Source organism: Watersipora subatra, chromosome 8 (assembly GCF_963576615.1).
Source record: "Watersipora subatra chromosome 8, tzWatSuba1.1, whole genome shotgun sequence".
In the NCBI taxonomy this organism is placed as follows: Eukaryota; Metazoa; Bryozoa; class Gymnolaemata; order Cheilostomatida; family Watersiporidae; genus Watersipora; species Watersipora subatra.
In genome coordinates this window covers 65,495,324-65,514,383 of record NC_088715.1, presented here as the reverse complement: position 1 = coordinate 65,514,383, position 19,060 = coordinate 65,495,324, and the positions used below count along the sequence as shown (strand labels likewise).

The 19,060-nt window shown below is 36.7% G+C and overlaps 1 protein-coding gene across 3 annotated transcripts; it reads right to left on the bottom strand.

The window, feature by feature from the left end:
- Positions 1-8,139: 8,139 nt before the first annotated feature.
- LOC137401632 (transmembrane protein 53-like) lies at positions 8,140-18,918 on the bottom strand. Of its 3 annotated transcripts, XR_010979365.1 has the most exons (6): positions 18,772-18,899; positions 18,173-18,320; positions 17,380-17,515; positions 14,456-14,574; positions 8,308-8,855; positions 8,140-8,256 (listed from the first exon to the last, which is right to left on the bottom strand). XR_010979365.1 is itself a non-coding variant. In XM_068088074.1 (5 exons), the coding sequence occupies exons 1-5, from the start codon at positions 18,829-18,831 to the stop codon at positions 8,449-8,451; spliced, it is 846 nt and encodes a 281-aa protein (XP_067944175.1). In that variant the 5' UTR covers positions 18,832-18,918; the 3' UTR covers positions 8,140-8,448. The 3 variants fall into 3 exon arrangements, 2 of the variants coding, with proteins under 2 accessions (XP_067944175.1, XP_067944174.1); XM_068088074.1 differs by having other exon boundaries at positions 8,140-8,855; positions 18,796-18,918; XM_068088073.1 differs by having other exon boundaries at positions 8,140-8,855.
- Positions 18,919-19,060: the final 142 nt, after the last annotated feature.

Here is a 19,060-nt window from a genome sequence, read left to right as displayed (position 1 = left end):
TTTGCTAACATCACATTGGAACTCTCTCAAAATGTTAAACCTGTGTCTCGACATGGTGATAGATTTTAGTTGATTTATCTCATTGTCTACTAGAAAGCGGAAAAAATGGTTGCACAATTTCTGCCAAGGCCCACTTAGCGGTGATGTATATTTGACAGAAGATATAAAGTAAGATGTCTGAGAGTTAGCAGACAGCTGGCACACAGTTGACAGACAATTGACAAAAATCAGTTAACAAGGTTTAGGCAATCAATGAAATAAATTCTAATTTTGAGATCAGCCAAGTAATAAAAATGGTTCATCAACATTTAAAGCCCATATCAATATTAATACATATCATATGAATATAAGTATTTCATTAATTGATTGGTTATGTCATTGTTCTGTTGTTTCTACTGCTTCTTTGCTGTTCAGTTCTTATTATTCCTAAATCACACTTTACTATTCAGTTCTTAATAATCAAGTTTCACTCTTTACTATTCAGTTCTTATTAATCATGTTTCACAATTTACTATTCAGTTATTACTAATCATGTTTCACTCTTTACTATTCAGTTATCATTAATCATGTTTCACACTTTACTATTCAGTTATCATTAATCATGCTTCACACTTTACTATTCAGTTATCATTAATCATGTTTCACACTTTACTATTCAGTTCTTATTAATCATGTTTCACACTTTACTATTCAGTTCTTATTAATCATGTTTCACACTTTACTATTCAGTTCTTATTAATCATGTTTCACACTTTACTATTCAGTTATTATTAATCATGTTTCACTCTTTACTATTCAGTTCTTATTAATCATGTTTCACACTTTACTATTCAGTTCTTATTAATCATGTTTCACACTTTACTATTCAGTCTTATTAATCATGTTTCACACTTTACTGTTCAGTTCTTATTAATCATGGTTCACTCTTTACTATTCAGTTCTTATCAATCATGTTTCACACTTTACTATTCAGTTCTTATTAATCACGTTTCACACTTTACTATTCAGTTCTTATTAATCATGTTTCACTCTTTACTATTCAGTTCTTATTAATCATGTTTCACACTTTACTATTCAGTTTTTATAAATCACGTATCACACTTTGCTTTGCAGCGAAAAAGTTCAAGCAAGTTGCTGAGATGGTTAAAAATCTAAGTAAGGACTGCACTGTAAGGCTTCGTACTTGCATACTTCTGTAGTGCGAGTTTGTGGGCTAAACCTATCACAAGCTTCTTTTGGCTAGGTTATAGTAAGAATGTATTTGAGTGAGTGTATTGCCAAAACCATACCGGGCAGATTTTATAATAACATTACTTAGTTTTATCATTCACTAATATAGCCAACTTGTTTATTAGAGGTTGCTGCATCCCTAGTGTCAATATAGCCAACTTGTTTATTAGAGGTTGCTGCATCCCTAGTGTTAATATAGCCAACTTGTTTATTAGAGGTTGCTGCATCCCTAGTGTTAATACAATATAGCCAACTTGTTTATTAGAGGTAGCTGGCCCTGCATCCCTAGTGTTAATATAGCCAAGTTGTTTATTAGAGGTAGATGGCGCTGCATCCCTAGTGTTAATGCCAAGTCGAATAATGGGGTCACCTCTTCCATTTTACTTTGGGTATACTCTCCTTGTGACTCTTTGACTACAAATACAACTTTTCATACTTAACAAGTGTTGTTTATTTCCCTTATCAAATATCATAACACTAGTTACTTTCAAGCTTTCTACTAACTTTACTCTATATTTCTAAATCAAAAAGACCACAGTATTCTCTGCATGTTTACCTGCTAGTGATAATTACTGTATACTAAAACACATCACGCCATCTTGACTTCTATCTTTCTAAGTGATAGCCTAGTCTATACCTTTCGAAGAAACATTTTTGTGAGACACCTTTGCATGGCTCTGCTTTCATCAGTTGTCTTGCATGGAGCACACACTGGCTCTATCCATCAAATACTGCTAGTCAATATGAACAGTTCTCACTGCTCTGCTCATGTGAATATGCAAACAGGTGAGACAACCTACATGTACATGGAAACTCTAAAATGGTAATAGTTGTATTAAGTTGTTGAAGCACATCCTTACAGCACTTCTGAAGAGAAATTAATACCTGTGGTGCTCTGAGAGCTCTGCTTTAAGAGTTATAAAAATATAAACTCTCTGATGACAAGATGAGCATTCATCAATCTGAATTAGCTTAACGGCACCACGTGCGTCGTTATTGTGACTCGATGAACTATTGGTCAAGTCTACATTTTAAGCGAGCAAAGATAAACTAGCATCATTGATTTGTTTCTGAGCAAAAAGTCAAGCCACAGATTTGATTTTGCTGGCATTATCTGTAGAATCATACTCATGGCAGCACAGCTATTTTCTTTGATGAAAAAGTCGGTAGAAATTACTTTCTACGGTGTTCAAGGTGAAAAGATGTTTATCTTGGGAGTGGTTGGTAACAATTTTGTGAGAAGAATTCTGTCATTCTAGTTGGCTATTCATGAACTGTCTCTTCAGAAGTGCTTGAGAGAAAATCATTTTAAAGATAAGTTGAGTCTTGACCGTGAACTATGAAGCTCGTAATGTTAATTTAGTGTGATATTTGGCTTTAGAGTAAACAAGCATTTCTTGGCGCTTTTAGTCCATAGCACATCCTTGATAATCTTCATGCTGAAGGATTACATTTATTTAAGCAGCCTAGTTTGCAGAAATTAGCAAGTTTAATTTGATCTGATGCCTTCATAGAAGATCACAAAGAAGTAGAGGTTTCTGTTAAGCTGTAAATTTCAGATGCTATGAAGGTGAAGAGGAAGTACTCACACGTGAAACACTTTCAGAAACAGGAAGAGAGGACTTGGGATGCAAGGGATCCTGTCAGGTCACTTACAAGCAGGTGAAATATGTTCTGTATGAAAAATTAATAGCTTGCTTCAGTTGACTGCTCAAATTGGACATTCAAATGGGAAATACTGGTCAATATTGACTCATAGTTGGAAGGTGCTATTCAACGTTGACACACAATGCTGTCCAGAGTTGACATACCAGTAACAAGTGCTGTCCAATGTTGACATACAACTTGTAAGTGATAGATACACAATGTTGACACGCAAGTGACAGGTGCTGTCCAAGGTTGAAATGCAACTTGCAAGTAATAGATACACAATGACAGGTGTTGTTTAATGTTGACATACAACTGGTAAGTGGTAGACACACAATGACAGGTGTTGTTTAATGCTGACATATAACTGGTAAGTGGTGGACACACAATGACAGGTGTTGTTTAATGTTGACATATAACTGGTAAATGGTGGACACACAATGACAGGTGTTGTTTAATGCTGACATACAACTGGTAAGTGGTGGACACACAATGATAGGTGTTTTTTAATGTTGTCATACAACTGGTAAGTGGTGGACACACAAAAACAGGTGTTGTTTAATGTTGACATTCCACTGGTAAGTGATAGACACACAATGACAGGTGCCATTAATATTGACATGCAACTAGTAAGTGATGGACACGCAATGACAGGTGTTGTTTAATGTTGACATACAACTGGTAAGTGGTAGACACACAATGACAGGTGTTGTTTAATGTTGACATACAACTGGTAAGTAGTAGACATACAACTACAGGTGTTGTTTAATGTTGACATACAACTGGTAAGTGGTAGACACACAATGACAGGTGTTGTTTAATGTTGACATACAACTGGTAAGTGGTAGACACACAATGACAGGTGTTGTTTAATGTTGACATACAACTGGTAAGTGGTGGACACACAAAAACAGGTGTTGTTTAATGTTGACATACAACTGGTAAGTGGCGGACACACAATGATAGGTGTTTTTTAATGTTGTCATGCAACTGGTAAGTGGTGGACACACAAAAACAGGTGTTGTTTAATGTTGACATTCAACTGGTAAGTGATAGACACACAATGACAGGTGCCATTAATATTGACATACAACTAATAAGTGATGGACACGCAATGACAGATGTTGTTCAATGTTGACATACAACTGGTAAGTGGTAGACACACAATGACAGGTGTTGTTTAATGTTGACATACAACTGGTAAGTGGTAGACACACAATGACAGGTGTTGTTTAATGTTGACATACAACTGGTAAGTGGTGGACACACAAAAACAGGTGTTGTTTAATGTTGACATTCAACTGGTAAGTGATAGACACACAATGACAGGTGCCATTAATATTGACATACAACTAATAAGTGATGGACACGCAATGACAGATGTTGTTCAATGTTGACATACAACTGGTAAGTGGTAGACACACAATGACAGGTGTTGTTTAATGTTGACATACAACTGGTAAGTAGTAGACACACAATGACAGGTGTTGTTTAATGTTGACATTCAACTGGTAAGGGATTCACACCCAAGGTTGTCGCAAAAGCAGCACTAGTTAAATTTTGGCTCCTGTTACTCTCGTTTTATGCATATCAGTTTTTCCCTATCGAGCGTTTGCCTCTAAAATACTGGGCATAAAGATTTTCTTACTTAACTAATATTTTGAAAACCTATTACTTTATGCGCACTGAGAGTTATTGTTACAAACGTTACAACCCATATTACTAACAGTGTGGAATTATGATGAGATCAGAGTTTTGTCATGTTTCGCATCGTGAAATTCTGTTTACTTATGATAAGAGAAATGAACTTTGGCGCCTATAAGATCGTCCTTCTGAAACATTAGATTGTGACTGACAGCAGAATTTATAGAAGCTGGAGTAATAATAAGAAGGATTGTTTTAGCAATATCAGTAAGTCTTGCACATACTGGAGGTTCATCAGTTGCTCGGATAGATTTTTTATGAGTTTATAAATTAGTATTTACAGTTGCACAACAAATGTACTTTAGATTATTTTCTAACTAAAACAATATCAAAAAGACTATAAAGAAATACTATAAGGCTACAGTATAATAAAAAGTTATAGAAAACTATATAAAATAATATACAACAAAAAACTACAAGCAACAGCTAAAACAGAAACTCTCCAGAAACAGGTAATGTGGTTACCATGGTTACCGTGGTAGAATATAATAGCTGATTAAACTGAAGTGTTTTATCAACAGCAAAAATGCTAGTGTTTTGCTGCTGACGAGCATGATCAACTATTCACTTTCTTTCTTTTGTGTGTTTACCCTCTTTGCCAAGCCAAGACAAAAGCTAAACAAATTCCAAAGTCTCCAATATTTTTCAGCATCGACAGTGGGGCTGGTTCATCCACTATATTAAGTAGTATTGACAATATTTCCATCCCAAAAGAAAACTTAGAAAGAGATGTCAGCAAATTTCAATTGAAGAGGTCCCAGAGTGCTGTTTCATTTAACACAGTAGTGAAGGATGAGTTGAAGGAGAAGGCAACTTCTCATTGGCCACGAGGGAGCATCATAAAGCATTTCTTCAACAGAGTGAGTTGCAGAGTTTGCTAATTATTATTATTGCCAAGAATGAATACTGGAGTGAAGCGGGGGGAGGGGTGGAGGTCTCCTCGAAGGCGTGAAATAATTCAAAACTCGGCAACAATAAGTACATCTAAAGCTCTCTGTTGAACATCACTCAATGATGTCAGTGGGTGCCTTTTAGCTATCAGTGAGTTGAGGTTTTGTTAAGGCTTTTGAGGACTGTAAAAATCTCTTTGTGATGTTTACAGATACACACGACGGCTTCACATAAAGTTTTTTTTAACTTATATGTAGATGTTTGGCAAAGATGTACATACATTTACGTGCGAGTAAATAGCAATGCCTACTCTGGAACGCATTCTTAGACATACGTTGTCAATTGCATAGAATGGTTACCTCAGAAGATGAGGTGAGACACCCAAAACAACCATTTTGGTAGTAAGGTTTGTTTTTGAGACGAATAGTCGGTTGCATTGAGAAAGTGACATATTCAGTTGTTTTACAGACTCTGCTATACTACTAACTAGCAGCAAGCCTGGCATTACCCAAAATTTCCGTCCTTTTCAATCAGATAGCTGGCAGCATGTGAAGGGAGAAGAGGCAAACGCATCTTCTGAAATCAACAATAAATGTGTTGCGGTGCTAGGTTGATGCGGAACTTGACTATGTGTAGTTCATGCAGCAGATAATTAAAAAAACATGAATTAATCTGGTGCTCCTGTTTGAAATTCATCTCACACTGGCGGATGTTCTGGGCTGTGTTAAAAGTGATATGAAATTATCATTTCATATGATAAACGTCTAAAACAAGTCTAATATAAGGCTGGTCAATGGGAGCGGATAAGGACCATCTCCTTTTTACCTCCATCATGCCTTTCGATCTATCAAACCAATGAAACTGATAACACTGAATTGAAATATTAATTTCAGAATAAATCCATACCGATGGACAAGATGGTAAAGCGAGTGGACAAGGAAGGCATGAGCACCGTTCCAGCCAAACTTCTAAGTGGTAAGGTGTGCTAGCACTTGTCATGTTTAGCGCGACAGCCAACTACATTAGATGGGCCTCCTTTTAGCACTGGCATTCATCTGCTCCTTTCTCATCTTTTTTTTATGAGAGCACTTTTCCTAGTTTCACTTACTGTATGACTAACTGCGCCATTCTACTCATAGCCTGTGTTCCCCAAGCTGTTTCAGCTTCCTCTACATTTCGAGATCACCGATCATGTTTGCAATAATTCTCATTGCAGATTCAGTTCCATCTAACCTTCATTCAAGAACAGGAAAAAGGTCAGAAACAATGGCTGATGAAGGTAGGAAGAGCTGGACTATATTTACGGTATCAGAGGAAAGTGACTGAGGCATCAGATAGATACATGCCAATAACAAGAGCTACATTTACTTACCTATGATAACAGCACCTGTTGCAGCATAGCGAATAAAGGATTGGAATGACTCTACTAGGGTTGGATGGTCAATACTAAAATACCTCATTTGCTGCATCCTTGCTGCTTCACAGTGCTCAGCGTCCATGTTTACCTGCATTTGGCTCACCCAGAAACAAATGTGAAAACTTGTTTTAGTTTATTTTTTAGCAGAAGCGAGGGTGTTCATGGTTCAGCAGAAAATACACATTTACATAGTGGAAACCTAACAACTGGCTAGTTTTTAAAATTGATGCAATAAAGAGCAGCAACGCTAGTTGCAAAGGATAGGAAACAATCATAATAACTCAAGGGAACATTCTAGAACAAAACCTTTAAGTGTTGAGCTAAAATGGAGTCATAGATTCAACGTTACATGCACGCATAAGACTGTTTTAGGAATAATCTGTACAATAGTGAGCTTATACGAGTTTTTACGTGAGAAACTGGTGTTAAATTGTTTGGGTGCCTTTTAAATATATTATGTATAACTTCGAAAGAGTCATGATATGGAGTGTTTTAGGAAGTCTGGAAATAGATATTCTCAAATCTTATTCTAGTTTAATCTTACCTAAGAGCTGCTATTTAAATATAGATAAAGAACATTTTCATAAGATATGCAACAGCTTTGACATAGTATGGTGATCAGCGAGGTTCAATGTGCTAAGTGTTCCTATCAGCAAGCATTTAACGTATCAACGGCGTTTGACATGGCAAGAAAATATCTATCCAGTAGTCAGCTTATTGGAACTCATTCAGCTAAGTTTTATTTTCTAAAAATCCGCTATCAACTCCACTTTTCAGGTGAAGTACTTCAGCAGGTGTGAGCCCGTATGGAAGGTTCAACCAACTGCAGCAAATGAGTCGCTATAGCGGGTGTTACTGTATATGTTTGACAAAAGGTAACTTTGAAGCAAATTCTAACATCATGTAGAAAGACGCTTGCTCACTAACCACCGCAATGAGATACTTGGGCATTGTCAAAAATAAGTTCTGACATTGTCTGCCTGTCATTGTAAGATTACCAAAAACGAGAGGTCTGCAACCAATGTATGGTCAGTGGACATCCTTTAATACTTACGATTGAGCAAGATAGATGTGATTGCACGTTCAGAGGTGTGCGATTGTGTGCATTGAACACTGACTGAAAAAATGGAAATGTAGGTTGATGACACAGGCAATGAATGAGCATTCGACTAGACTGCTGTTGTTACTAAGTGCTCAATGATCAAGACCAGAAAGAGAATGACAGTACTTATGAAACGACATTAGTGATATTAATAAAGCGTTGTCGATGTATTGTATAAACCTTTCGACTAGAATCATACAAGAAAACCAGTAATTATGAAGATAAAAAATGATTATAATTTCTTAAAAACATTCTACGTATAAACCTTTAAACTAGAATCATACAAGGGAACCAGCAATTATGAAGATGTATGAACCTTCCAACTAGAACCATACAAGGAAACCCGCAATTATGAAGATGAGCAAAGATTATAATTTCTTTATACTATTCTATGACTGCAAATAAGAAAATAGAAAGTTGAACAGAACTACTAGAGTGCTGCTGATTCCCACATCTTCTAAAGTGCTGCCCTTAAAAACAACTTGTTTCCAGGATCAATAGTCATTAAAAACTTTTTGAGGGTAGACTTATACTCCTGTGGATGGTGGAGCATGTGTTGGGTATGTGCAGAGACCTCCCAACTTCGATGAAATACGGTGTAGCCTTTTTCTTTTTGTTCGGCTATGAGTTGGGCTATCGCGACTGGATCACTCATAGGGTCGTTTAGTGAGTAAAAGTAAAGAAGAGGCGTGTGGGGAAGGGGCGGAGTCTGAAAAGCATCGACGAACTCTTCGTAAACTTTGACTGTTGAAGAATGAGTTAGGTAGAAATAGGCGGCTAATGTTTGGGTAATAACCAGCTTGAAGAGAGGTCTTCCTTTGGCAAAGTTCTCAGCGATGCCAGTACACATCCTAGAGGTGCTTCCTAAAAACACGAATCAACTTTCAACACCCCAAATACTTTCGTGTGCTCCACACAAATTTGTATGCTTGCTCACAAATTGTTTAACATTGTTTGATGTTTTGGAATTCATGTGATAGTGAAAATTTCTGAGCGTCGGTTAAGTATTTTAAAAAGGGAACTTTTTAAAATGGCTGGACGAGTGAATCTTCGTAAGTTACCGAAAATATTTATTGTCCCAGATGAACATTAAGTCTCTTTCAGGCAGTGCCTGACTGCTGACTACCCCGGGACAGGTGCTTATTATACACGTAATATGACTGTGACAATGAAAGACTAATTGAGACAGGTGGCCTACTTATTATACATGTAATATGACTTGTGACAAGAAGAGACAAACTGAGACAGGTGCTTATTATGCTAAATTGGAAATTATATCCTCAGCTGCGAGCAATGGTGTAAACAGGCTACAATAACACTAGCCACTGCTGTATTCTGTTACTAAACTATGACCATGAAATAGAGAAGACTTCAAAACCAGGTGTTACATAGCACACAATGAGGGCACCAGCTCAGATCAGGATGAGCTCGCTAATGCTCACAAGATTTGCAAAACCTAATTTTCGAAGGGTGCAAATAGAAGAGGCATACTGATACACTAGCGTTACATGCTACGAAGTTTTGTCATATTTTTCATCTTCGTAGCATGTAAATGGTTTAAAACATCGAATCTTTAATTCTTGGAAGCAATTCAAACCTCCGTTTCAAGGGGTGGTATTTTTGAAAACATCGTATCAACAACGAAGTACTGCGTAAGATGTAACCATCAATATTTGTATTATTGCACAAATCTTTGCGATCGGAGATTGGATTTTCATCGTCTTCATTAGTGACGTCCCTACAGCATCCCTACGCAGCTCTGTTTTTAATGCACGTGTTTTAAAAATATTATCTGCGCAATAAAAATATTAACTCCGAATTTGAAAGAAAAAATTCTTACTCGCTTTGACATTGACATTTGACCTTAGACACATTTTAGGAGTGTCAGTCGCAATATAAAATATGCGCCCCGTTGTAGCTAAAAGCGCAACAGACTAATATGGAAAACGCCGAGTTGTGCAACAATTTCTTCGTAACATGTAAACTCATCAGCTACGAATAATTGTGAGTTGTGCGACCACTCCTGCGTATCATGTAAATACATCCTCCTCATTCCTACGATCAAAACCGCGACTTCGAAGATCAAAAATTCGTAGCATGTAACACTTGTGCATGACTGCTGTCTTGACCGAAATGATGTAATGTTGGGGGCTGTCACTGCCTGGCTGTCAACACCACGGTAATTGGACACACCAATAACAACAGTTGTATTGCTGAATGCTTTACAAACTCATGCAGAGGAAGCTACCATTATGGACGGTCATTTTCTGGTAAAAAAGAATAACTATAGTATATTATTGCATCACAATAAATAACAGGCCATGATGTGCTTGTTCTTTAAACCATAACTGTCACCAACAACTTTTATCATATTTACTAGGTAAATCGGACACGCTGATTCCGATTTTGTACTCAAAATAAAGATTAGTCCACTAACTTTCAGAGTAATGAAGGCTTTTTTACAGCGTTTTAATATCGGTCTCGAAAACAACACGATCGGCACAACTAGCTCCGCCCATAAATACGTGACGTAACCTAGCTTTTTAGGAACAGAAGTTACGTAGGGATGTTTAGACCGATTTAGAATAATAGAGATGGGTGTTTTAAAATCCATTAATATCTAAATTCAGCCTTAAAAATAATCTCAGTCTTTTCTGAAAGGTAGATAAGCTATTTAACATTGCACATTTAAAAAAGCGCGATAACAACGCTAGCTTGTGATAAAACCGCGCTTTTTGAGCTCACTTTTCTCGGCGTTCAGCCCATTTAAACATCATGTAACAAGATACGAGCAATTTTACATTGTTTATATACCTTTCATAAAAAACTAAGATTATTTTACAGGCTGGATTTAGATAATAATGAGTTTTAAGATACCCATCTCTATTATTCTAAATCGGACTAAACATTCCCAACTTCCGTTCCTGAAAAAGCTAGGTTTCGTCACATATTTATGGGCGGAGCTTGTAATGCCGATTGTGTTGTTTTTGAAACGGATAGTGAAACGCTTTAAAAAAAGCCTAAATGACTTTTAAGGTTAGTGGACCAATCTTTATTTTGAGTACAAAATCGGAATCAGCGTGGCTGATTTACCTAGAAAATACAATAAAAGTTGTTCGTGACAGTTATGGTTTAAGCTAGCTACATAATAATAGCAGTAGTGCCTCTGGATTTTACAACTGAGGCTGGAGCGTCTGTGTATCGTGGTTGACAGGGCTCTGAGGCTGGAGTGTGTGTGTATCATGTTTGACAGGGCTCTGAGGCTGGAGCGTGTGTGTATCGTGTTTGACAGGGTTCTGAGGCTGGAGCGCGTGTGTATCGTGTTTGACAGGGCTCTGAGACTGGAGCGCGTGTGTATCGTGTTTGACAGGGCTCTGAGACTGGAGCGCATGTGTATCGTGTTTGACAGGGCTCTGAGGCTGGAGTGTGTGTGTATCGTGTTTGACAGGGCTCCGCTACATGTAGAATTTTGAAATGTCTAACCTCTACTTACAATCTCCTCACCATTTCTCCCAATATCATGTGTAAAAGTTGGCAAAATATCTGACTCGGCCTCAAGTCATTACTTCCAGTATTTACTGTGGAGTAATTCCATGATTTCTGCTGTGTACCTAATTAGTGAATTACAGCGTATTCTTATGGAAATACACTGCGATTCATTCCATAGAAGTTTCCAAAGACCTGATGATAGATGCTTCCAGTAATTGAATACAGCATCAAAACTATTGAATTATACAGTGCACCCTCGAGATACGATTACCCTGATATACGATTTTTTCACCTTACGAAGTTGAACATTGTGAGATCTTCACCTCGCTATACGAATTTTATTTCACGATAAGATTTTGAGAAAAGTTTCGCCCGAGTTAAAATTTGGCGGTTGGTGTGCTCATAACGCACGTCGAAATAACAAAGACACCGAAATACTGTTTGCCGAAAACATTTTCAGAACGTTTAGAAGAGACACGATGACCGACTTCTCTCAGGACAGCATTTCGACAGGATTTCGTGTAAAATGCTCAAGCGAGAGCAAGTATTCATTTTTAGCGTTATACCCTCTTTTACTATAAACTTTTAGTCAGCATACGTATATAACTACCAGTATCCATATTTAATTCGTTAGCTATGGAATCTGAGACCGATACAAACGTTACAAACGAAGAAAAAATGATTTCCATGTCAACAAAGTTGGAAGTCATAAATAAATAAGAAGAAAGACCCCGTATTGTTAATATTGTCAAGGAATATGGTCGTAACTAATCAGAATTTGCAGTTATTATTAAAGCAAGCACAAGGAGGAGCTTACGACTGACGATTTGAAGCAGTTGGAAGGCCATGCACGCGATCAGCATTAAAGAGGAGCAACCCTTTAGTATGAACGAGGGTCGAGGAACTAGATGATACAGATAAACCTACATCGGCAGAAATATTTCAAGTGTTTAATTTACTGATGTGGACTGGTACATAAAAACGATGCGTGTGGAATGTATATCATTATTTATATTTTTGTGGAATGTTTTATTCATTTCATTTTATGTTTCATTTATTTCATTTTATGTTTTATTTTCTTGTTCAACCATGTCTTTGCAGTCCGGCCTGTTCTCTACTACGTAAATACAATTCATCGTATGTATGTAACTCATATATAACTAGCTACTCAAGATAATTGACGCATCCCCATTACTTTCTGAAACTTGCTAAAGCCATGTCCTCTAGTGTAAAAATACGTACAAACTTTGTATGTTTGGTTACATTGATTCTTGTGCACATTTCATACAAGACAAACTACTGTACCACCTTCTCTGGATCCTTTTACAAGCGTTAGCTAGCTAGCAATTTTCTGCATTGCACCATCAATTTTTCTTTATAAACCAGTGGAAAAATCGGACAGGAATGGACAACTTCTTTTAGCCTGCTAAAAAAATTCAAATTCATTATGTATTAAATTTATTTTCAAGTGTACAGCAACATAATTAGCATTGATACGTGTTTGCCTCCTCTCTGCTTTACTCGCTACATGTACCAGCTGAAGCCACGTTACTCCAAAGGTATGTACGTCCTGTATAGCAAATAAAATTTTATTTTTCTTTTTGGTAGCCATTAAATGGTCGAGTGTGCGAGAGGCCGCTTTCTATAACTGCATCGCACGGCCAAATTGATTTAGGTTTCAACCAGACACGCTAAATTTTATAGTGAAAGTGAAGATAGGAACTGCTAAGAATAAGATTTCGTGATAAAAAGTTGAAATTCAGTAAAATAGTTCAAAATACATACTAAAGCTTAGTTTTAAGTGTAGGTTTAGCAAGCTAAACTTACTTGAAGTGAATTCAAAGTTTATGTTATGCGTACCTTTTGAAGGTAAGAACTCCTTACCATACGTACTGCATTTGGTAAACACATTATAATTTTGCATTTTATTGCAGATCATAACCATTAAAATACACTAAATACAATACAGTTACTGTAGGTAACTATAATTACTAAAGTTAACATACTATTTTGTTGCTAATTGTCAATATGTACACATTTTTATAAAAAATTTGACGATTTTTACCAGGGGATGTTTGCATTGTATAATTACAATGGTCTCTATACCCCTACATACGAATTTTTCACCATACGATGCCAACTCTGGAACGAATTAACATCGTATCTCGAGGGTGCACTGTAACATAAAAACTGATTGAAAAACTACAAAGCCCAATAAGTTATAACCAATAATCCTAGTTTAGCCTCAGAGGGGTACTAAATTATCGAGCATATTCACCAGACTCTTTACCTTTAAGGTGCAAACACACTAGGCGATTTTATCGTGTGCGTCATGAGGAGAGCGGAGATAACGCTGGTGTGTGCAACACACTCGAGCGATTCATCAGCAAACGATAACGCGGGCACGCTCACAAACTGCCAATAAAAGTCCATATCATTAGTTTCTTCGGAGTTGTTAATAAATTCAAGTAGATACAGCGCCTTCTATACAATGACTTAAACAACTTCTGTTTTCATTATTAGGTCTATCTCACTTTCACGAGTTGTACACTACAAGAGATGAAAAAATGATTTTTGCATTTTTAACAGTAATATTTTAAGACTTTTATATATAGTTTACTTTAAAGTAGTTTTCTATTTATAATATAATAAATATTTACCATTCTCAATTCATGATCATTTTGATGTTTCAATCATAACAAAATTTTGTTGCTGTACGTTGGTGAACATTGACACAGAAAATTTAGCAGCTAGAGCATTGCCTTCTGGGAAAAACCAACCAATCGAAATGCATTTCGCGCAATAAAGTTCTGATAGAGAAAGTCCATCGTTATGGCTCAGCATCAACTTGCTGGGTGAGTTCCAGCGCAGATTAGCACCAGCCACACCACGCAATATCGTGCTACATATTGCTTATTGTGTTTGAGCATTTAGGCTATTAGCTTTTAATACCGTCTTGAGGACAGCGACCTTACCTATTGTTATGCTGTCTGCAACACATCCAATCACTCTTTCGCTAATGTCAGCATATTCTTTAGGGCTGGTTTTGATGAAGAAATAAATAACAGCGAGAATGTAGCTGCCAACACTCCAGCTGTCAATAGTACAAGTAGTCAAGTATCCATTTTTCACTGATAAACAACTGACTGCTGCCATGGCCTTTAACTGTTAACATCAAAAATTGACAAGACAATTTTACAAAAGTTGTCCGTGCTGCAATCACTTTCACAAAATCCACAAGTGTTGCTGCCATCACGCCTCCTTTAATGCTGACAGAACTAAAGTGAGACCTAAACAGGCTGATGTTGGATACTTCTGATGACTTAAGCACCCAGTTCAGCATGTCAGAATTCATCCTTAAACAATATTTGCCTGTCATATGTGTCTACATGAATGTTACATGAACCATCATATAACTAATAATATAGCATGCTAGAAGTGACTATGCTCTGTAAAGGGACATACCGTAAAACCTTTATTTGAATGCCATGGCGCTCTATTTTCCAACCCTTCCCCTATACAGTGCGCCCGGTGGTTACAATGACCCTGTTATATGATTTTATTGCCTCACGCTGCAACAAATAATGTTTTTTCACTCTCCCCAAGCGACATTTTTTCGTCGTACAATATCAACAAAAGATTTCTCTCAAAATTAACATTTGGCAGTTGGTATGCTGAATATGTTGAAATAATGAAGATGCTGATATGCTATTTGCTGAAATCCTTCTCACAACACTTGAAAGAGATATGATGCTCACTCTCTCTCAGTGTTATTCATTATAACCCTTTGAACCCTGGCCATCCTTGTCAATGTGTGTCAGTATCCCTGGGCAATTTGTCCAACAATCGGAGGTTTTTAAACTTTTATTAAATATATCTAAATATGCTCCTAATACAATGACATTTGGAAAAACACTAGCAAAAAAGTGTGGCAACACAAAGCAAATGTGCCCAAATAGAAAAAAAAGTGTTTCACAGTTCTTTGGGCTAAAACCATAAAAATCCGTACGATTTTAAAAACTTGTAAATTCTTTACATTAGCATCATATCCATCGAGCACACGTGCATCATCAGATTATGGCTCAAAATAGTCTGGAAAATTGTAGAGAGTATCTCATAATTCTTCATCTGCATCATAATCATCCATGACCCACCAACAAATGAGTCATATCAATTTTTTTCACGACAACATTCCAACAAAAATTGTTATCATAACAAAGGAAGTAGATAAAGATATTTGAAAAACGGAAATGAAATTACTGGTCTAACGCCCCGTACAAGAATAAATTGATTGGTTTACGTTGTTACTTAGAAACAGCATTTGTAAACAAAGCCATGCGAATGCCGCTATTCCGGTCACTAGGGTTTCTGACACATCTTATGCAATGCCAGAATACTGGCCATTAGGGTTTAAAGTTCGTTATAGTGAAAACGAAACCGGAAACAAATAGGTGATAAAAATTTTTAGCTGATTACAAAGTCAAAGTTTAGTTCAGTAAAATACATGCTAAAACTTAGCTTTAAGTATGTGTTTAGTAAGCTAAACTCATTTAAGTTTAATTCGATGTTTGTGTTATACGTCTGTCTCGAAGGTAAGACCTCCTTATGGGCTTATGGTACGTACTGCACGTAGTACATTGTAACGTTACATTTTATAGCAGATCATAACTACTAAATACACTAAAGTTACAGTAGGTAACTATGGTTACTAATATTAACATATTATTTTATCACTCATTTTTAATATGTACAGTATGCTCTTTTATTATTTTTATTAATAAAAGAGCATACTGTATTTTATACAGTATGCTTTTTTATTTTAAAAGAGCATACTATTATTTCTTTATTAACAATTTTATGTACAGTATGTACATAAAATTTTGATGATTTTTAACAAGGGGTGTTTGCATTAGATAATTACTATGATTTTTTATACCTCTAATAATATACACGACATTTTCGACTTATGATGCCAACACTGGAACGGATTAAAATCGTATGGCGAGGGTCCACCGTGGTGGCCTTTTATTAAAGATGCCATTCAAATACAAGATGGCACTGTATTTTCCGACTCGCCATCAAAATTTTGGAAAGATAAATTTAACCTTTTCACGGGCGAAGCAATGCTAATGTCGGCTATATTTTACACTCTCCTTCGGGCATAGTGACATTAATGCCGCCGGTCTTAGTACTTCTGCTAAATGGCTCTTCATATATGTCGAATCATCAAACCGAGTTAAACGAGGAACTACTTTGAAAAAACATGTTAGGTGGATACAGTTATTAATTATTTCGATGGTGTCGCTTTCAATGTTTTAAAGAAAAAACCTACAAGCTTTAGAGTTAGGAAACGGACTTCGATACGCCATAACAACAGCTGTTATTACGTCGGTCTGTGTTCAAAAGGCTTTGAAGTCTTCAGGTCAGATTGTAAACCACATTATGGACGAATCTGAAGGCAATAGATCATGTTTAGATCTTAGTGAAGTCGAACCAGAGTGTAGTTCTGATGATTGTGACGATCGTCCTTCTAAGGTACACCATGACTAAAACCATGGTAGCCACTACAGCAACAACGAAAAAATTAAATGTTATTGATGTAACCGAGGTATTATTAGTACCATTTTGTAGACACGTTTCTTCTGAACACTTTCTATTATGAGTTCGTAAAGACCAAAGTATGTCAAAGTGGCGGTCAAATAGAGGTGATGTTCAATTAAAGGGTGGCAGTGAATTTTCAACCCTTCTTCTACAGTGGCATTCTATTGGAAGTGGCATTCAAATAAAGGCGGCATTCAAATAAAGTTTCACGGTACATAAACTGGATCACACTACGGTTGTAATATTCTATACTAAGCCAATGAAACTTCTCTAACTGGTGACAGTGACCTGGCTTTACCTGTGAAATATAAGTGGCCTTTCGGCATAAGGCTGCTTTCTCAGCTCATCCACCAGGCATTTCGCCAAGTTAAAAGATTTTTGAGGGAAGAGAAAGTCTCTAGCTCGGATGCTTGGGGTAACCAGGACATCATAGCCTGCAAAACAAACCATGGGTATCTCCTAGTAGCCTGAGATAAATGACAGAGTGATCAATTGAGAGATTAGATTAGTGGATGAACTGGGTATAAATTAAAACTAAAATCATAACTAGCAATAACAGAGCTGGAACAATGAAACAGACAGAAAGTTATGAAAAAACACATTAATTACTCCGTGCATAGACTGGTTTGAAGCCAAAAGATTTTCTGCTCATCCTTGTATACTGTACAACAGTATGAAACACAGGAGTGTTCTAGCCTTAGCCTAGATTTATTGTTAATGATATAAGCCAGGCAGTAAAGCTGAGACCTATGCCACGACTTCCAACTAGTTGGTCATTTTATCATGTATGATATTCACACAGTACCTGTAATATTGATAGTTATTATAAGGTCCAGTTGTCTTGCTCATGACACCTAGCTTACAACTCATCTTCAGGTTATGCTTATGGTATGCTGAAAGCTACTCATGGGTATCTAACACATTACATGTATATATGCATAAACGCAAGTAGACAAGTTTGGCACCCTGTCTAATTTGTTTACCAAGACCCAGGTGGGAGGTCCATAAATTTCTCATACAAAAAACTAGTTGACGAACACTAAGGAAAGATCATCCGGCCAATACAAAGATAAAAGTCTTGTTGTACATACTCCTGTCATGATAGAAATCAGCATACTTGTCAATGTGCTTTTTTTGTGCGCCAAGCCACGGAAGAAAGAGCACTAATGGTGACAAATAATCCTGTCGTTGTCGCGTTTCGTCCAATGTCACTCGTCTATACTCAAACCTAATGCCAGCCTGCAAGCAGTTTTAGGGTGGTTGGAGTCGACAGATTCAAGAAAAATGTGTGTTTGTGTTTATGTGGAAAAAGATTATTTCAGGAATGGCACTCAGCACACCACCTATGACAGTTCTCAAGGACTAATTGTTACTTTTTAAGAGCCTGGCCAGATCAGAAATGCATATGCCGAGATGCTTGAAACAACCTTAGAAATGTGAGCTGGAGCGAATTTAATGATAGAACATAGAACCTTACAGATAAAATAAATAGAACTAATAAATTGAAGACACATATATAACGGAGAAGCCCGTATTGTAACAAAGAGCTGAGCAAACTTTATAGCTACAAATGAGGACAGCATACAGAAGTACAAGGTATATTACGTTTTAGCTAAATGCTATAGCCCTACATGCATCACTAGGCCTACGTATATACTATTTGTATTATATCAAGTATATTATACTTTACACCGAAAGCATGAAGTTTATTTACGGAATTAACATAAGTTTTCAGTGATCGCTTGGCCATCTGCGTTAGCTTATGTGAATGCCTTGGTGAAGCAAGGTACGCATTCGCAAGACGACTAGCAGTTATCACGCTAATCCTACATCCGTAGCTTTGTAATAATACAGCAGTGGTTTTAGATGTTACATAACTTAATTTCGTGATGATAATAATTACACACATTGAATAAAATAATTGAATTTTTAATTAAATTATATAAAACAAAAAATATGTGAAAAGTTACATGTAAAGG